Source organism: Hydra vulgaris, chromosome 02 (assembly GCF_038396675.1).
Source record: "Hydra vulgaris chromosome 02, alternate assembly HydraT2T_AEP".
Lineage (NCBI taxonomy): Eukaryota > Metazoa > Cnidaria > Hydrozoa > Anthoathecata > Hydridae > Hydra > Hydra vulgaris.
The window spans coordinates 51,736,260-51,757,500 of NC_088921.1; the positions used below are offsets into that span (position 1 = coordinate 51,736,260).

Below are 21,241 nucleotides of genomic sequence, written 5' to 3' on the forward strand. Positions count from 1 at the left end.
AGGAAAGATCAAGTGAAAGAATTCAAAAAAAGACAAAGACCAAATAAATATTCCTAGTTAAAGATATTTCTACTTATAATTTCAATTATAATAAATACAAAATAACAACCCTTTGACATTATTTTCCATAGAGAGCTTTAGGCAATCTTAGCAGCATGTATGTTTGTTGTTTAGAAGGATGTTGATACATAGCTATCTGGAAACCTATTTCAGTATTCTGTGTTATTGAAATAAACTGAAGCAGGCAATTAATTAGCAAAAAATCCAGTACAAAATAATGTAAGTACTCAAAGAAATTCTAACTATGATTTAATCATTTCAATAAAATAAGAATAAAACATTTATTGTGCTAACAAGACTCTTAACCATAACAAGAACTCAATACATTTCTATACATTAGCCAAAAAAACTGGTCTCAATTTTTTACAGAAAATGCAACAAATCAGACTGTGTAATTTAAGTAGGCCATGAACAGAAAAAAAATTACTTCGAAGACCATGAATATTAGTGAATGATAGATTCAGAGAACTTAGTGATGATGATGGTTTTTTGTTTTACAGTTTTTCATGAACAAACAATTTAATTCTAGTGTGACTTGCGGCCAAATGCACATTTTTAACAGCTGTATCACTATAATTTCAATAGAAATTTATATGATTAAATAAGTTTTATACTATGGTGAGAAATAAATAAATAACTAATTTTTTTTAAACGTCAACGATTTTTAAAGCCTAATTACACTGAAAGTATTTATTCTTATCAGCTTTTTTTGTTAATAACAAGTAGAAATTAATAAATGGGAGGAGGGGGTTAAGCACCTAAGAGTACCTCTTAGCATTAATTTTTCACAACAATAAAAACACATTTTTTATTCTGGAAAAGATAAAAGAAATATTCATGATTAGAAACAAGAGAAAGAAGAAACCATGGGGTAAAGTGAGACTTGACTTAAAACCAACGAAAAAGTATAAAAACTTAAATACTTGTTTAGGAGATTCTAAAAGAGATATAACTTTTTGAAGAGAGACAAAATACATCAGTCCAAGTACTGTCATGAAGAAAACCTCAAAAATAATTCCAGTCAGTTTTAAGGTAATAGTAAAAAGTGAGATGATATGGTAATTGTGATAAAGAAGTTGTTCATAACATGATCTGAACCACCTTAAGAAGAAGATAGAAACTGAGTACAAGCTAGGGTAAGAGAAAAAATGCAAACCAAGAAAAAGAGATAAATGATTAGACTTGTCCGGAAAAATTAACTAACTGAGTATGAGATTGGGAAAAAAATATATTTTGAGCTTTAAATTCAGCAAAGTTAGTGATACAAGAGCCATGCTATTTAGTGTGATGAGCATTAAAGTCACCAATAACAACATTTAGTGAAGGGATAAAAACAAAGGACTTTAAGGTGAAGAGATAAGGGCCTTAAAGATGAAGGTGAAGGGATAAAAAGAAAGGACTTGGACAATTTGGTTAGAAACAATAACGAAAGAATCTTGAGAAAAAGGAGAACAATAAAGAATAAACAGGAAATGATCGAGTGAAGAGATGCTAGGCAAAAACACATAAGAGTATAGTCAGGGGATTCAAACTTGATTTCACAACATTAGGGTGAAATGATACATGAGCATATACTCGGGTAAAACATGTAACTATTGAAGTCTTCGCAAATTAAAGGATAACAGCCATTAAAACCCAGATCCAAAATGAAACAGCCAAATTTAAACAAGGTTCACAACGAGAAAGTAGGTTTAACGAATTTTGCAAATGAATTTTATTCTGCTTTTTGGTTTATTCTTTTCTACTTCATTTTTATATAACCATATATTGAAACAACTTGGTAATAATAATTTTTTTGATTAAAGGGATTCCCAAGTGCAAAGACAAGTTGTGTTCATATCAAAGAAAATGTTATAAATAAAAAGTTTTATTGATTAAAACTGCATACCAATAAAACTAAAGTTGCCATTTTAATTGAAGTTTGCATTCTCTATTTTTAATTGGTTCTTGAAGTCTTTATAATATATGCGGCAATCTGTAGACTGCATAATTTATTTTACGTGCCTTTATTTCATAACAGTTTCAGTATAAAATGTCAATGTGGATTTTTTTAAGATATCAAAGTATTTTTTATCCGACAAGCAAAAAATCATCTGTATAATTTTTCACTAAATTCTAAAAAATATTCATAATACAATTAAAAATAAAACAATATATTTGGTTAATCAATCCTCAGGATTATTCTTAAATTAATATATCTTTTATAAAAGATTTGCAAAAAGATTTGCAAAAAGATTTGCAAAAAGAAAAAGATTTTATAAAAATATAAAAATTTATATATTTACTTATTTAATGAACTTTTTAAAATAAGCTTTATTTGTTGAACGAATGAAACATGATTAAATCTATTAATTTTTCCTGTTAGACATAATATTGGTTTAGTGCAGTGGATGTTATATTGGTGTTATTAGTGCAGTAAATGTTATATTGCTGTTATTAGTGCAGTGGATGTTATGTTGCTATTATTAGTGCAGTGGATGTTATATTGTTGTTATTAGTGCAGTGAATGTTATATTGTTGTTATTAGTGCAGTGAATGTTATGTTGCTGTTATTAGTGCAGTGAATGTTATATTGTTGTTATTAGTGCAGTGAATGTTATGTTGCTGTTATTAGTGCAATGAATGTTATATTGTTGTTATTAGTGCAGTGAATGTTATGTTGCTATTATTAGTGCAGTGGATGTTATTTTGTTGTTATTAGTGCAGTGGACGTTATATTGGTGTTATTAGTGCAGTGCACTGTGGAAAATAGTACAAAAACTTACAATAAATGTTTTTTTTTGCAAATTTCAATTTCATTACTGAAATTATATCTTAATTTTTTTTAATAGTTTAATAGTTAATCTGATATAATGTTGGAACTTCAGCAAATTTTATGTAAGATTTATGTATAAAGATAATTTTTGAAGCCTTACTATTTCATATTTTTGTAAATGTTCAATTGAAACTTATTGGCTTTATCACTTCAAAAGTTATTTTCTATAAAACTTTTTATGAATAATTATAAAGTATTATACATTTTTGAAAGCATTGTGTTGTAGAGATATTAGAACAACTTTTATTTTTGATTATATGGTTTTGTTTACTTATAATTAATTGAACTATAAATTTAGCTAGAAAATAAAAAATCTTATTATTTTTGGCAGTCGCCCACATTTCCCCACGCTTCATTTTTATAATTGATTTATAGCTTAGGTGTCTATAAAAATGATTTATTAAAAATCAGGTGCAGATACATGTGGTTTCCAAAGTTATAGATAAAAAAAGTGATAAAAGTCAGAAAAGAGAAAATTGCTTTTTATCGTGGTTTCAGACTATACCTGTTTATAACAATAGTTTTGCGTAAGTTTTTTTGTCAATTACTTATTGAGAATTAATTTTGATGGACATACATTCTATTTTTTTTGCATTTTAAATCACCATTTAAAAAATAATATATACAAAGTTGAAAAACTTATATCACTGCAACAAATTTACAGTGGAAATACTTCGATTACTTTTTAAAATGACAACTTTCAGGTGTTTGAAACGTAAACTGTTACTTTCCTATATTGATGGAGGAAGGTCAATTGAGACATTATCAATAATTTAAAAAAAAATTATCAAGTTTCTCAGGATACCTTGTGTTTCATTAGTGACATTCGCATTATTCCGTCGTTTTATTAAACGATGGATCAAGGCGTCACGGAAAGTGGCGCCTTATTTAATAACAGTAATTAGTTAGATACTGAATATAGCGTATTTTTTAATTAGTTAGTTTCTGAATATAGTGTACTCGAAAAACGCAATAACAGACCCCACACCATCTACTATTGTGTCTGATGGAAATTTGTCATAGTATTTTATTAATTTTGTATAGTAAGCGGGAATGTGATGACTCCTCTGGCCAAAAGAGAGTACAAGCAGAAACTTCCAGAGGAATCTGAAGTTATTTCTAATGCAAATTTATTTATCATTTCTTTGGTACCAATCAGACTAGTTGATGAGGTAACTGGCGCAGTTGTTTGGCATAATCCAGCTTCTTTGTCTGTACATTTTTGTCGAATTATATGCGTTAAACTTTGCAAAGAGACTCTTGAGATAAACTAATGTTGTTATAAATGAAATAAAAAGCCAAGTATACTCTTTATGGCTATCTATAATAAAAAAAGTTTTAAAGGAATATAAGGGAAACATGAACTTTTTTAAACAATGATAGATAAAAAAGTGGCTCAGGCATGAACGGATACGCCTTCTGCATCTACATGTTCAATATGTGGAGCTACTCCACGACAAATGAACAATTTGACTAAAGTGTCGCTAGGCCTGAAAATAAAAGTTCGTATCAATATGGACTGTTGACATAACATGCCTGAATTTGGTGATTAGAAATTATATTACATATTTCCTACAACCTGTCTTTCTAAATATGGTCAGCTAAAAGTGAAGAGAAAAAACAACAAAAGAAAGAGATGAAGACCTTGATACAGAAAAGTTTTTGTGAGCATCTAGGGTTAATCGTTGACAAACCAACACAAGTATTCATAAGTAACCAAAACTGCTCCTCTGAAATCACTGGAGTAAATGAAAACTTGATTAAGCGACTATACATAATTCTACAAACTCTCTCCTCAGGTGTTATAATAAATGCTGAAAGTTTTGGTGCATATGCTACAGAAATTGCCCACATTTATGTAAGTGATTATAGCTAGTACTACATGCTGTCTTCAGTAAACAAAATTTTACTTCATGGAGAAAATATCATAAAACATTTTGTAGTACTGCCTATCGGTCATTTGTAATCTTCTGTACACATCCTATCCCTACATCTCCAGTATTAAAAAACCGTACAGCAAAAATGTCCAAGATCTTGACGAAGATACTTTCCAGCTTTTGAAAGTTGACTTATAATTTATTCCATAAAAACTCACTGTATAAAAATTGTTATTAATAAACTATTCTGAATATTTCTATAATAAGCATTTTATAAACTCTTGAAAATATTCATGTAAATGTTGAAATATATGCAAATTAATTAATTACAAGCACCAATTGAAAAATCAAATTAATAAACCAATTATACCTAATATATTTTTTTTAATTCTGATTTACTCCCGACAAGGCTGCAAGCAACCACTATTAAGTTGGGATTTACTAGAAAAAAAGAATAGAGTTTAGAGCAAGGAAACAATTGACATAAGACTTAAAAAGTTGAAGGTTGTATGAGTCAGGAAAACATGAAGAGTTCCAAAGGGTTGAAGTGCAGGAAAAAAAGCTAGACGAATAAAAGTTTTTGGAGCATACAAAGACAGATACAGTAAGGGAATGAGACTTTAATAAATAACGAGTCAAGCGAGAATGAGTTTTGGTTGGTGGAACTAAAGATAAAAGCTCCTTTAAGCAGCGGTCATGATAGTATGTGTTGAAAAGAGAAAAAGATGCATTTTTATGACAATGGGAAAGAGGCTCAAGCTCAGCAGATAGACTGGGTCCAACTACGTTTACAATGCATTTTTGGACCTTGTCTAGAAGAGAAAATGACAACAGTATTCCATACAGGGATGAATAAGAGAATTGTAGATTTGCAGAATGAAATCAGGAGAAAATGGAGAGCGCAATAAAGAGAAGCAACCTTAGCAGATGCTAACTTAGCAATCGATTGCTATAAGGAAAATGTTTGTTAAAAAATTTAAAAAGTACATGTTTGCTTTTGTCTAGAGTTTAGCAGAAAGCTTGTATAAATGTTTTATATATATGTATATAAATTCAATATGAATATATTTTCCAATTCAATAAGCAATTTATGTATTTTTTGCTGTTTCGAATACTTTCAAAGTTTTTTCATATAACTAAAAAGAACCACATTAGTTAAAAATAAAATAAAAACGATAATTTTGAAGTTTTTAAATTTTATTTACAAATTTTAAGTAAAAGAAAAGTTTGGCATTGTGAAAACTTTAAGTAGGTAAAATAAATAATACAAATTTAACACAATAAATTTGATATAATATAATCTTACACTGACTAATGATATATAATTTGTTAAGATATGAAAGTACGGTTTTGATATAAAAATCTAGTGTGAAAGTACATTTTTGATATAAAAATCTAGATAAAAGTTTATACTAACTTGTTGAAAACAAGTTCCATAACTGAAATCTCAAAATCAAATATATTATTTTTGATTATCTCAATAATTTTATATTTAAATTTAAATCACAACAACTTTTTGAGATTTAGTAAAAAATTATTAAAAAAATTATTATTAGTGGTCCGGACCCATAAAATACGGGTCTTGGTAAGTCTGTTCTATACTGAGCATTTCTTTGTTTTAAAAAATTGAAAAAGTTATTGAAAAAATAAATTGAAGTGCAAGGATTTGAACCACGGCATTTCACTTCAGAACGCTGAAAGCTTCAGTCACTAAAGCGTATTGTTCAAAGAATGTTTTAACACTGTTTAATAAACAAAAACTTTATAAAATGGCAAATAAATGCTATAAATCAAATTAAGGAGATGCCGTCACACTGCAATTTTAAAGAAAAAGTAACAACTATGAAACTTGATACATATTTTAATATTACATAATTTGAAGTTTATATAAGTTAGATATTCGCATTTACACTTGTTCACTTTTCTAATTCACAAAAAGTGCAGCGACTCTTTCTCGCCATTAAGTTGGCTGCTGCGAGTTCTGTGCAAACACACACAAACAATTTTAGTTTTATTGATATGTATTTATTATTTAATTTAAATCAAAAATATTCAGCTCAAAAGTTTTTTTTTAAACACTTTTTTTATTATAAACACAGCTTGTATTGGCACTTGGGGATTCCTTTAACATTTTTTGATTTAGGGCTGCAACCTCATTAGTGGATAACAAAAAGGGTTCTATAGCCAACATTAAAAAGGCAAAGTAAAAACTCATGATATATATATAAATATATCAGGCTAGGACAGGAATGGCGTGTGATCAAATGCTATTGCTGACCATGCAAATGATTTTTTTGTTGACAACTTGACTACATAATATTTAGATGTTTTGATGATTTAAACATTTCAGAAACGAAATGAAAAAAAATGCTAAGCTAAACTTAAGCTAGGAAAAAAATTAAAAAAACTAAAGAAAAAAGAAAACGATTCCTTACAAAAAAGAAAATATATAAGCTTTAAAAAAAAACTCAAAATCGAAGCAACAATTACTTATTTGTTACATTTTTAATTGTGTTTGAAATAAATTACTTTAAAACTTTTGAAATGTCTTATTAAAGTCACGCAAAACACTTTTACAAATTACTTCTTTTGATTGTTTAATAAATGAACAATTTATATTTTTATTATTGAAAAGTGAAACTAAATTATTGAAAAGAAAAAAATATTATAATTTTAAACTGTATAAACATTTTTTGCAAAAAAAAATTTTTTTTAAATAGTAATTTTTAATCATTTCATGCTCTAATTAGTAAGTCTATATATATATATATATATATATATATATATATATATATATATATATATATATATATATATATATATATATATATATATATATATATATATATAACAACTCATTGTTGTTACTATATTATTTACAATAATATTGGATTTTTTTTTCATCACATACCACTATATATTTTTATAGCAGTATGATAAATAATCACATTAAAATTACTTAATCAAAAACCACTTACGATCTCTATCATGATTAAATCCCATAGAATGTCCAAACTCATGACCAACTACAATAGTTGTTTCGCTTATGCTTTCGTAGTACCACTATAAAGTATAAGTTATATATATGTTTTTATGTTTATGTTATATATTTTTTTATGTTTTTACATATACACTATATATATGTTTTTATATAAACGTTATTTATATGTTTATATATATATATATATTTGTTTTTATAAATACATTATAAATTTGTTTTTATACTACTGTGATCAAAAAGTAAGGTGAATTTTTAATTTAAACTTCCGGCCTTATTCGAATCGTCCAATCTTTTTTATTTTTAAGTTGGTAGGAATGTCATTAACATTTGCGCCAAATTACATGTCAAACTCATAATTATTTTTTTTTGTTTACGCTTGTTTCTGAAGTACCAAAAGTGCATTCGGCGATTTTCACGATGTCTAATTTTGTTGAGCAAAGAAGTGCTATTAAATTTTGTTTGCGGAATGATATTTCTGCTGCTGAAACGTATCGAATGTTGCAAAAGGCCTTCGGTGAAGAAACTATGTCTCAAAAAATGTTTACAAGTGGTACAAAGACTTCAAAGAAGGCCGAGAACGTGTTGATGACTTGGAATGCTCCGGACGACCATCGACTTCGATTGATGATCGCCACATCAACAAAATCAAAGAATTGGTGCTTGCAAATTGTCTGTTAACCATTCGAGACCTTGTTGACATGGTTGGAATATCATTTGGGTCGGTGCAAGCGATTTTGAAGGATCATTTGGGCCTCAGAAGACTCAAATCACGTTTGGTGCCGAAATTTCTCAATTTCTTTGAAAAAGAGCGTCGCGTTAAAACGTGTGAAGCAATGCTTTCTGACTATCAAGACGTCTACAAACAAATTATTACTGGCGATGAGACTTGGGTCTACGCATACGACCCTGAAACAACCGACCAATCGAGTGAATACCGTGAAAAAGGCGAGCCGAGACCGAAGTAACCACGTCAAAGTCGCTCAAAAATCAAGGTCATGTTGACTGTTTTCTTTGATTATTGTGGTGTCGTGCACTACGAATTCCTTCCAACTGGCCAAACTGTCAACAAGGAATATTATTTAAGCGTTATGCGACGTTTGCGTGAAGCTATTCGCAAAATGAGACCGGAATTATGGGCAATAACTCTTGGATTTTGCACCACGATAATGCGCCTTCGCACACAGCACTGGTTCTTCGTGAGTTTTTCGCCAAAAACTCTACCTATGTTGCTCCACAACCACCGTATTCGCCCGACTTAGCACCGTGTGACTTCTGGCTGTTCCCAAAGCTCAAGAGACCACTCCGGGGAAATCGTTTTGAGTCCATTGAAGAGATCCAACGTGAATCGGCACGCGCATTGAAGGCTATCCCTACCGAGGACTTTTCGGCATGCTTCGAAGACTGGAAAAAACGTTGGCAAAAGTGCATTGGGGCCGGGGGGATTATTTTGAGGGGGACGATACAGATTTGGAAGAATAAATAAAGATTTTTCATTTTATAAAAAAATTCACCTTACTTTTTGATCACAGTAGTAAATACACTATTTATATGTTTTTTTACCACTGGTAAAAGGGTAAATAAAAGGTTTCTTAATTCTATAGAATTTTTAATGAAAAAAATTGTTTCAAGCTTACTTGAGCAAAGTATGTTGAATCAGATGTGCATATTCCTCCTAAATAGCTTAAGCCACGAGCATCCTCCCACTCTTTATGACTGAAAAAAAATACATAACTATTTTAATAACAAAAAAAATCAATCAAAAAATATCACTTCTATTACTTCTCTATGCAGTTGTGTAATATGTTTACCAGTATGCAAACAACCTGAATTAATTATTTTTATGTTGCCCCTCTTGCCCTCTTTGCCATTGAACTTTTATTTTTGACTGAATTTAATCTAGTAGGTACAACCATTATTTAAAAAAGTATTGCAGCATTTAAATTTGTTTTAAAATGAATGAATTGCAAGAGTTAAAAACAAAACTAAGGGTTTTGTGGGGTATATAGCAATAATATAATATTTTGACTAATCATGTAAACTTGTTTATATTTTGAAATATATTATTTTAAGTTTAAATCATTTTGTTTAAAAAGTTATTAGATAATGAATCAACAAAAATATTTATATCTTTACTTTAATAATAATGAAGCTCACTGAATTTGACTTATTTGAAACTTTTATGGCTGAGGAAAATAAACAACTAAAAACAATTTTTGCAAATGTAGCAGGTTGTATACTAATAATTGCTACAACACCTGGCTCCAATGAATTATCATTTGCACAAAAAAGAATTAGTTCAAAATAGCTGGCAAAGATCTGCATCTGAAGAAAAACAAACTTAAAAAAATGGGCTATGCAAAAATGGGCTATCCAAAAATGGGCTACAATTCAACGCTGGTAAGGAAACCATGCTTAGAAAGTATGTTAAAGAATAACTCTTTCAATAAGGTTCCAATAGAAACAATGTCAATTTAAACAGATCTCTTGGTAGGCATTCATATACAAACCAAAAACTCTTTCAACTGCTGGTTTTAATATATTACCTAGTTGGAAATATCTCAGAAGAAAACAATCTGTAGTAACACCAATTATTATGAATTATCTTGAATCTTATTCTGGTGTTCTATTTCAGGCTATTAAACTGGCAACACAAAGGATATTAGAGAACATTTTTAAGATATAAATATTGAAAATATACAAATGAAAGCAAAGTTTAGATTTGATGGTAGTGGAAGCCATCTAATATTTAATTAAAAAGATAATGTTAACACTAGCAATATCACACTGACAATGTTCTGTCTATTTTCACTTGAAACAGAAGCAGATTTGTTAATATGGTTGCAAAAGTCACCAAATGCTCCACTGAGTCACAAAGTGCTGAGTCTTCAAATGGAAAAAGAATCAAGAGAAACTCTTTAATCAGTGTCTGTCTTTAATTCAGACATCGAAGAGTTAAAAAATAAAGATTTCCTTATGTATAAAAAGAGAAAATATTTTAATGTAAAAGTGATAGTGCAATCATATATGATAGATATGAAAGCAGCAAATCTTTCCTTAGGAGTTGAAGGTACATATTTTGATCTGTCCACATGCTCAAAAGATCAGTGTTTGAATATTGAAAGAATTAAAAAAATAATAACTAAGAATTAAATATTTAACCAACTTGAACAAGAAGGCGGTTCTTTACTTAAATTAAAACCTTGATTATATCACAAGGGACGGACAACCTTTCAAACCATTTCCAACCTGTAAAATGTAAAACCAATACAAGTTGGTATATTGATGTAAAACCAATACAAGTTGGTATCTTGTAATAGTGTTCATATTATTCTATATTCTTCATATGTGAACATTGGTATTAAAAATTATTACATTTAAAAATTAATGATATTTTTATAGCCGTTTCATGCTTTACTGGGCATTTCATGACGACTGTTGTACATGTGAAAGCTGGCGTTTTTGATTGGTCTGAGTCTCCTTTCAGTGCATCAAATAGATTTCTGAAGTAAGCAGAGACTTTATTACAAACAGAGGAACAACAACAGGTTATATAGCTAACTATTTTGCAAAAAATCAAACAGGGATTAAATTATTGCACAATTGCCTGTTCAATATCATGCAACATTTCAAAAGTTCAAATTGGCGCTCTCAGTAATTCTTTGAGTATTTTCCTTAAAAAGAAAAATTTATGTGGAACAATAAAGCTATTGTACAGATTTTTATTTATTCCTATTTAACGAGTTTCCGCCTGTTACAAAAATAAATTTACCTGGACCATGGATCAGTATAGCACTGTCACTTCACAAACTGATTGGTCATTCTTGAGAGCTAATTTTAAATAATGAGGAAAATGGCTTTGAAAATCTTTATGATTCAGGAATAAAAGGTAACAAAATATTAGGATTGACAAGAATAACTAGACAAGACTAGAGACAGACAGACTAGACAAGAAAAAACTCCTAAATTGTCATTTTAACAGACACCATTAACCGAATGTGGATATCATCTGATCAAATTATTTTTGACAAGTGATAGAAGTCAAAACCATTCTGCAAATTTTGGTATGAAAGAGGACATTCTGATAAATATTGTCAAAAACAAAATGTCACTAATAACATTTGATCTGAAGATGACATATTTTAAAATGTTAACATATAAATAAATTACGTAATTTAGTACTTCCTTTGATAATTCTTATTGTTTTTTATTCATTAATTTTTATATCATTAATGTACCTATGTGAATTTTGCATTACAAAATATAAATACATATTTATAAACACTTATATGTATTTTTGTTATAACCAATAAAAAAGCAAATTTTATGAAATTTTAATTATTTTGCAAAATTATTTTTTAGTTTTTCCAAAAAGTCTTTAATCAACCCCATAGCACTTTCCGTTCAAAAGTTATGAACCAATGTCTGTGACAACAGCTGTTTGACCCGCTGTGTTTTTGACTGAACTGAATAGTGAACTAATTCTGTTTTTATCTGAGACGATTTTTGAAAGATATCACATTGATATCACTGACAATTAATGATACTGACAGTAATACTAAAATAGAAAAAACTTTAACACTTTAAAAAAGAAAGATGTTAAAGGTGCTCAAATCAAATCATATTTGCTTGTGAAATATGAGCAATCTAAACCAGGGTGTTAGTTAGGAAAAAAATTTTACGGCCTTTTTACAAAATTGGGAATTCGTAATAATGTTGCCTTCCTTCTCCTTCTTTCTCATATTTTCCCTTCTCCTGCTCCATAAAATTGCTGCACTGAGTCTAAAAATTAGGAAAAAATTCTTTCTAGCATATAACAAATATTTAAGACATCGGTTAAAGATGAATATGATATCCGTAAATAGCTTTATAGCGCCACAAAAATTAAACTCTGTTTTCTAACACTATATTGCCAAGACAAATTATGCTTGCTTTAATAATAAACATTAGAAAAGAAGTTTAAAATTATATAAAGTTTCAAAAAAAAAATTTTTTGATGTTTAGAAAAAAAAAAAGAGTTGTTTCACCATTATACTTCTATTTAGAAGAATAAAAAACTTACAACTATATTGGGTGTTAGCCTTATTTTATTCTGGTGTTAAAAAAAAAGTATTTCAACACTACTGGAAACTTGAAAATTTTAAAATTTTATTTACTCAAAGAATACCACTTTTCTACTTTTATTTTTAAAACTCATCAATTATTCATAAACTTTCAAAAACTCATCAAATATTCATATCTGTTTTTAACTTATTTTATTTTATGTCATCATGATGACATTTGTTAAAAAATTTTAAATTTGATCTTTTTTTAGATTCTTTTTAGATTTTAGATTTATAGACAATATATTCTTTTTTAATATTTAAGTATTTAAGTCTTAAATTCTTTTTAAATCTTAAAAAAAAATTTAAAAAAATGCAATCAATTGTGAGGAAACCTTTTTAAAAAAATATTATAATTATGAAAATAATACTATGTATATTTTCGATATTTGTATACTTGTATTTATTTAGTTATAATTCCAGAAACCATATTAAAAATGACCTTGTCTATATTTTTAGATTGAATAAAATCAACTAATTTAAACTTGAATAACTTTTTATTGAATAACATTGTTAAATATTAACTGCAAAAAGCTGCAGAAAGAAAAATCCAAAACTTTATTTAAATAAGCTTTTTTTTATTGACACCAAATATTAACTACAAAAGATATAGATTTTTTTTAAAAAAAGAAGTAATCTAAGAGACTTGCACATCAGAGGAAAAATAAAAAGTTTTTTTGTAGAGGAGGGTGGGGCACCGTGAAACATTGTAATTGTGTAGGCATTTTAAGAATTGTGACAACCACTTTCATTTGGTGAAACAGATACAACTAGAGCTATGTTTTGACAAAAAAAAATTTATCATTTGACATTAAATGAACAATATTTGTGCTTTTTTGATGACAAACTATTTCAGTTTTTAAAGTTTATAAGCTTTAAGGTATTTTATTCAAGATGTCTATTAATGAGTAACATTACTTTGTAAATTACAATCCATAAGCTCTTTACTTCATTAATCAAAATTATTTAAAAAACAAATTAATATTAAAAACAAAGCAATTGTTTTCTATAAAGAAATATGAGAGAACTTGATACAACATTTGTGGGGGGCCCTAAAACTGTAAAATAGTACTCCATTGTGTCATGAACAATTCTAAAAATGCTTAAAAATGATATTTAAAACAATATTTTATCTGGATTACTGAAATGCGATTTGAATTATTGGATGCATTATTTGATTATAATTATAAATTTGTCTGTCTTAAAGGTATAAATCTGCCTTTTCTCTACGTTTTATACTTTTTATTTACTTTTTTAATGATGCTCATAGTTTGTATAATGGTGTGGTACCGTGATAACACGACAAACTAAAAAATTTGTTACGAAGCAAAAATCAAGTGTGTTATGGTGCTCCATTCTTCTCTATCTAATTTTTAGTTTTTTAAGTAGCATTTTTAAATTTTCAATTTAAATTAAATGTTCAAAAAACAACTTTTAATAAAATTGTACATAACTTCTTCTTTTATATAAGTAATTGACATACAACATTACATAAGAAAACTATCGCTTTGCCTTTTTTATTTAATTTTTTTAACAAACTATTTTATTTTTTAATTTAAATAAAACGTTTGGTTATTAAGCCACAAGAAAAGGTTGAGGTGTAAAAAATTCATTGATTTGCACAAATCTTGAGCTAAACTGTGCTGGCTAAACTTTTGAGGTAACATTATTTGAAGGTGTTACACCTAACAAATTTTTTATTTTCTAAAATTGATTTTCTTGCTAAAATTTTTACATAGTACTTGATGATGTTAAAAGACTTTGCAAAAAATTTATTGCATAACTTAAGTTACCAATTTTACAAACTACAAGCAGGGGAAATTCTAAGTAATTTTTGTTAATAAAGATTTTAATTTTAGTTGGCAAAATTAAAATTATGCAGAAAATAACAATTTTCTTCTAAGTTTTTAAAAAAGGGTTTTAAAATGGCAATTTTCTTTAAAGTTTTATTTCATTATAAAGTTACCATTTTTTTTTTATATTTTTAATAATATTTAAAAACTATTAACTTGCAAAAATTTTTCAAACTATGATAAAACTTTGTATACAATTTGGCAAACCTTAGCCAGAGAATCGAATCTTTGTTGTTCTTAAATTTGGAATTTTAACTATATGAGCATTTGGAAATTCTAAGTATAACGGCACCCCACAGGTTTGCAAACACCATATTAAACTAATTTTTTTTCCGCATTTTCAATCTATTTATATGAATAATAACTTTAACAAATTTAGGGAGTAATAAAAGCTGTAGGATTTTTATGGAAATACAAACCAGGTTTTATTTTTAAAATGAAAAAACATATTTTTTTAGGTGAGCTGACTTTTTAATTTTAATCAAATTTTTGACATGGTTTCTATGGTTTCTTAAGAAAACCTGGTTTCTATGTAGAACTCAGCTTTCTATTTATTTACAAGAGAAGTAATGATGTTATATTTATTTCATTAGCTTAGCTTAGTTTTTTTTTTTTTACATATTACATCTAAAAATAAGGGGTGTTTATCTCCCTCATCACTGTTCTCCAAATTAAATGTAAACACAATCTATGTTGCCAAAAAAATCTGAACTAAATGCTAAGTATGTAAATTTTTAAAATTAAAACATATCACTTTTTGCTTTTTTTTTACTATATTTTAAATATAGTCAGCCATTATGGCATTCAAAATAAATTATTTACGGCTTCTTTCCAGATATAATTATTATTTTCCAACATGGCGACAGAATTTAAAATGTGTACTTGTGCAGTTTGCTTGACAAATAAATAAATGTCTAACGCTTATAACACCCTCAGTATGCAAAAATATTCAAGAATACATTTGGCCAAACTTTGATATTGATCTTGATGTTTGTCCTTCAGTAGTTTGTTCCAACTGCAAAAGAAACTTGTTTAGTCTAAACAAAGGAGAAACTGCATATCTTTCCAACTGGTTAGAGAGTATATCAAAGGTACTTTTATATGAGTTAATTATTACTTATATATATGTGTATGTATATATATATATATATATATATATATATATATATATATATATATATATATATATATATATATATATATATATATATATATATATATATAGGTTGATAGCAGTATTAGACGAACCTCCTCACTGCTAGGTATCCAAACAAATGTTGATACAGAGCCAAATACAACTGAGATACATGTTGATACAGAGCCAAATACAACTATTTTAAATACAACTGAGAAAATCTGTAGTCTTTGCTATTTAATTCTTGGTATGAATAATAAATATTACGGTTTTATAATTTAAATAAATTTTATTGAAATGTATTTTTCCTTTATTTTTTATCAATCAATTCTGTTATATAAAAAAGTTTATAATGTATAAATAATCCACAACTATTTAGATTCTTTTTACAAGTGCAAATATTTTGCACTTGTAGATATTGTTAACTTGTTTGTTCAAATACATTTTTAAAAGTTTATATTGTTTTTAATAACTTTAAAATTCTATATCGTTTGATAAATCTTAAAATCAAACTGTAAAGTTTGATTCAATAGTTTTATTGTTTTATTTCTTATTCAATTTTTAGTTATTTTAAAATACTTGTTAAATTATCACTGTTAATTTTAGGCAGAGGAGTTCCTCATACTTGTTGCAAAAGTAACGCTGTAAGCAATATCAAAGGTATCAGTGAGTCGCTTGGAGAGAAAAATGCAGAACAAATAGTTTCTGGATTGTTAAAACGCAAAATGGAACGTGAAAACATTGTAAGCGGAGAGCAGTTCATGTTGTCTACAGGTGGAAATCTTCTCTCGGTTACAGTTGGAGTTAATAAAATTGAGTCAAAAAGAAAGAAAGTAAACCAGATCTCATTCCAAACTATTATGGAGCTATCGAATGAATTAGAACTTCCTAAAAACGAAACAAAAATATTATATTCTACTTTACGGAGGAACGTAACTGGTGTTGTAGAATCAAGTATTAATATTAAAATGACTGAATTAGAGGAAACTCTTGATTCTTTATATGAATGCAAAACTGAAAGAGGAACTGGTTGACGGAGATCAGACAGTTTTTAGAGATATAGTTTATGTAAAAAATACAACAGAATTTATAAAATTTATAACAGAAAAAAGAGGTATTGATAACTTTAATGCGATGGTAAGAATTTCTATAGATGGTGGTCAAAACTTTTTAAAAGTTATCATTAATGCTTTTGATCCAAAAAATCACTATTCTTCATCTGAAAAATATGAAGATTCTGGCGTAAAACGTTGTTATATTCTTGTCATTTTGGAGTTGGTTTCAGAGGAAAATCTCCAAAAATTATTCGTTCCTCTAAAACTTGAAGAAGTAAATTTTAGTTTTGCATTTGATTTAAAGTGTGCAAACAGTATTTTTGGACTATCAGGTCACTCTGGTAAATATGCCTGTTTGTATTGTGAAGGAGAATGCTCGCTAGAAACAGGAAAACTTTACTCTCCATAGACCTGTGTTATGATCAATATGTATGTAATGGGAAAAAAAGATTGAAAATGCAGGAATACAAAAATGTTATCAATCCTCGTTTAATTTACTTACAAGAAGAACAAGAAACTCTTCTTGAACACATTGTTCCTCCACCTGAGCTCCACATTTTGATGGGAGTTGTAGATAAATTTTGTACTTTACTTTTGTGTGTTTGGCCACCTTTTGAAAATTGGTTGAAAACACATTACATACTTATGAGAGGGTATCATGGTGTAGGTTTAGATGGAAACAATGCAAATAGATTAATGTCCTTGTTAGATGTTTTGGAGAGAGATCTCACCTTTGCTGCAGCAATTAATACTTTACCGATAGTTAATTGTTTGCGTAAATTTTTATTAATACAATCAGCAGTGTTTGGTTTGGAACTGGGTATAGATAATTCTGTTAAAATTGAAGACTTCAAAAGTTCACTTTTTAATCTTCAACTGTATACCAAAGATATTTTTGACTATAATTTAACAGTTTCATAGAAAATTCATATTTTAGTGTGTCACAATCTCCCTTTTGTAGAACACAATAATACTAGCTTAAGTAACTATGCAGAACAATGTGGTGAAGCTGTTCATCACAAATTTTAAAAAACTTGGGTGAATTATAAAAGAACTATTGGACACAAAAATTATGCAGAAAAAAATCTGCTGTAGTTAATTTCAATTTAAACAAACAATAGTGAAAACATCATTTGAGTTATAAATATATTTATTGAGTGTTTTTTTTTTAATATAATAGATAAATATTATTGTGTTATTTTGACAACCATAATGGCTGAATTTATTTTAACTTTAAAAGAAAAAAAGAAAGAAATGACGTGTTTTAATTTTTAAATTTTACATACTTAGCACTTAGTTCAGATTTTTTTGGCAACATAAATTGTGTTTACTATTGCATATGATTGATATAATGCAAAAAAAATGGGAGTGGGGAGAGTTTCAACCTGCTGGTCAATTTGGAGAACAGTGTCATCCTAATTTAATTTTATCTCTCCTAACAAATGCAATTTTATTAAATAAAAACTACATTTGCTATTTATGATAATTATTTCGCCTTTACCAAAATGATAATTATTTTGCCTTTACCAAAATAAAACATACTCACATCAAAAGCCCAGCATTATCAAAATCAATCTTTTCTTTGAAAGGAGATTTTTTTTTAATTTCATTGTTGATATAGTTCTTAAATTTTTTTAAATGATCTGATGAATCATCTGCAGCAAAATTTTTTTTTAGGAAATCAATGGCAACAACTACTAGCCGCATATTGATCGCTTGATAAGACTAATTAATAAAGAAAAATAAAAAAATACAAGTAAAAAAAAATATAAATTTTCATTAAAAAACTACATTTAATTTTATGCCAATAACAATAATTTAGTTAATGAAATTAGACTACAAATATTTAAAATGATTTATGAAATGAAATTCTATTTATTTATGATTAAAAATAACTTAAAATAAATTAAACAAGATAAAATTATACAAAAATAAAAACGCAATTATAATATTAAAACCTTATCAACTTGAGCATACACATTGAGGATGCGCTCAATCAATAAAGATTCATTGTTGTTATATTTTGGAAGCTAGAATATTTAAATAAAATAGATTTCACAATTAATCAATGATAAGTATATATAATATATGTTTTATGTATATATATATATATATATATATATATATATATATATATATATATATATATATATATATATATATATATATTATTGCTCTGTTCTTTAAGAACATTGAGCACTCTATTTGTAAAATACACTAACATAATTTACATATATATATACATATATATATATATATTTATATACATATATATATATTTATATGTGTATATACATATATATATATATATACATATATATATATATATGTATGCATATATACGTATCTATATATATATATATATATATATATATATATATATATATATATATAATATATATATATATATATATATATATATATATATATATATATATATATATATATGTATATATATATATATATATATATACATATATATATTCTTTAAGAACATTGAGCACTCTATTTGTAAAATACACTAACATAATTTACATATATATATACATATATATATATATTTATATACATATATATATATTTATATGTGTATATACATATATATATATATACATATATATATATATGTATGCATATATACGTATCTATATATATATATATATATATATATATATATATATATATATATATATATATATATATATATATATATATATATATATATATATATATATATATATATATATATATATATATATATATATATATATATATATATATATATATATATATATATATATATATATGTATATATATTTAAAAAAAAAAACATTTTTAAAAGTACTTAGACTTTTGTGTTATACAAGACAATCATCAGCTATTATTAAATATGTTGTTTTTCATTTAAAAAAATTTAAATATAAATATTTATTGCTCTATTATTGTAATATTGAGGTATTAAACCTACAAAAATTTGTGTATTATTTTGAAATAACATAATATATAAACAATAAATCAGTATACATATATTATATACTCAGTATACATTGTATATAATCAATATATATTGCATATAATCAATATACATACATATAATATATATGCATATATATAAATATATATATATGTGTATATATATATATATATATATCAAGGATGCGGAGTCCTAAAAGGTTTCCGGCTTTATAACTTTATTTTTTCATGGTCTCTGGTGTCCAGAAGCTTTAAACATGTTGGTTGATTAATGATCTTCTATAAAAAAAAAATTATGATATTCAATGACTTGGAACTTATTGTTTTTAAGCCCAGAGTCCTGGAGTCCCGGAATCCTTGCCGCCATTATACCTAAGGACTCCGGGTTCAAAAATTAATTGCTTTTCTGACCTATAAGTCTTGATTTATTCCCAAATAATAGCCCATAAGCTTTTTTTATATTTTTAAAGCTCCTGCATACCAAAAACTAAAATATCACTTAACAAAAATATTTTTATTTGACACTGTGTTTCATCAATAAAGACTCATTAAAAATCTGGTTTCTGATGAAACACAGTGTTAAATGAAAAAAATTTATGTCAAGTGATTTTCTAATAATTTTTTATATATATATACATATATGTGTGTGTGTGTGTGTGTGTGTGTGTGTGTGTGTGTGTGTGTGTGTGTGTGTGTGTGTGTGTGTGTGTGTGAGTGTGTGTGTGTGTGTGTACTTGGATTATTTTAATTAAAATCATTTTTATATTAAGTATAATAATCAATATACATACATACATACATACATACATACATACATACATACATACATACATACATACATACATACATACATACATACATACATACATACATACATACATATATGGGCAATTCCGCAGTTACTAACAGGACATTTTGATTTTTGTAATGTCACATTTTTAGATATATATTTTTTATTTTAACAGATTGGATGTTTGTATATGTATGAATCATCCCAAAATCATTTATTTGTTTTCCTGTACTTTGCAAATTCCTTTAATTATTATAAGTTTAGGAATTATAGTTAATTATATGCTGTGCTACTTACGGAACACAAAAAAACATTGCATTAAACCTGTTGTTTTCAGTTGAATATTTCAAGCCAAATATTTAACCGACACACACTGGCTTCTTAAATTAAAATAAGTAGCTATTATTCTGCATAAAATTATTCTAATGATTTTTTTAGCTATTTATTTATATATCTTAAATCAAATTAGTTATTGTTACTTACGGGGACAATTATACGGTTTTATCAAAATGTAGTTTTGCTACCATTTATATAGAAAGTATGACGCAAGACTCCAATTTGAAATTAAAAACAAAAAAATAAC

General features: G+C 26.8%; 1 protein-coding gene across 2 annotated transcripts in view; it reads right to left on the reverse strand.

Annotated features, from left to right (window-relative positions):
• Positions 1 to 21,241, reverse strand: part of LOC136077022 (zinc metalloproteinase-disintegrin-like berythractivase) — a 95,991-nt gene that overhangs the window by 42,807 nt on the left and 31,943 nt on the right. For both annotated transcript variants that reach the window (XM_065791317.1, XM_065791318.1), the window contains exons 10-13: positions 18,854 to 18,925; positions 18,442 to 18,620; positions 9,388 to 9,466; positions 7,731 to 7,815 (exon numbers count right to left, since the gene is read on the reverse strand). In XM_065791317.1, coding sequence (XP_065647389.1) covers positions 7,731 to 7,815; positions 9,388 to 9,466; positions 18,442 to 18,620; positions 18,854 to 18,925 — 415 coding nt within the window. The remainder of the gene's footprint in view (positions 1 to 7,730; positions 7,816 to 9,387; positions 9,467 to 18,441; positions 18,621 to 18,853; positions 18,926 to 21,241) is intronic.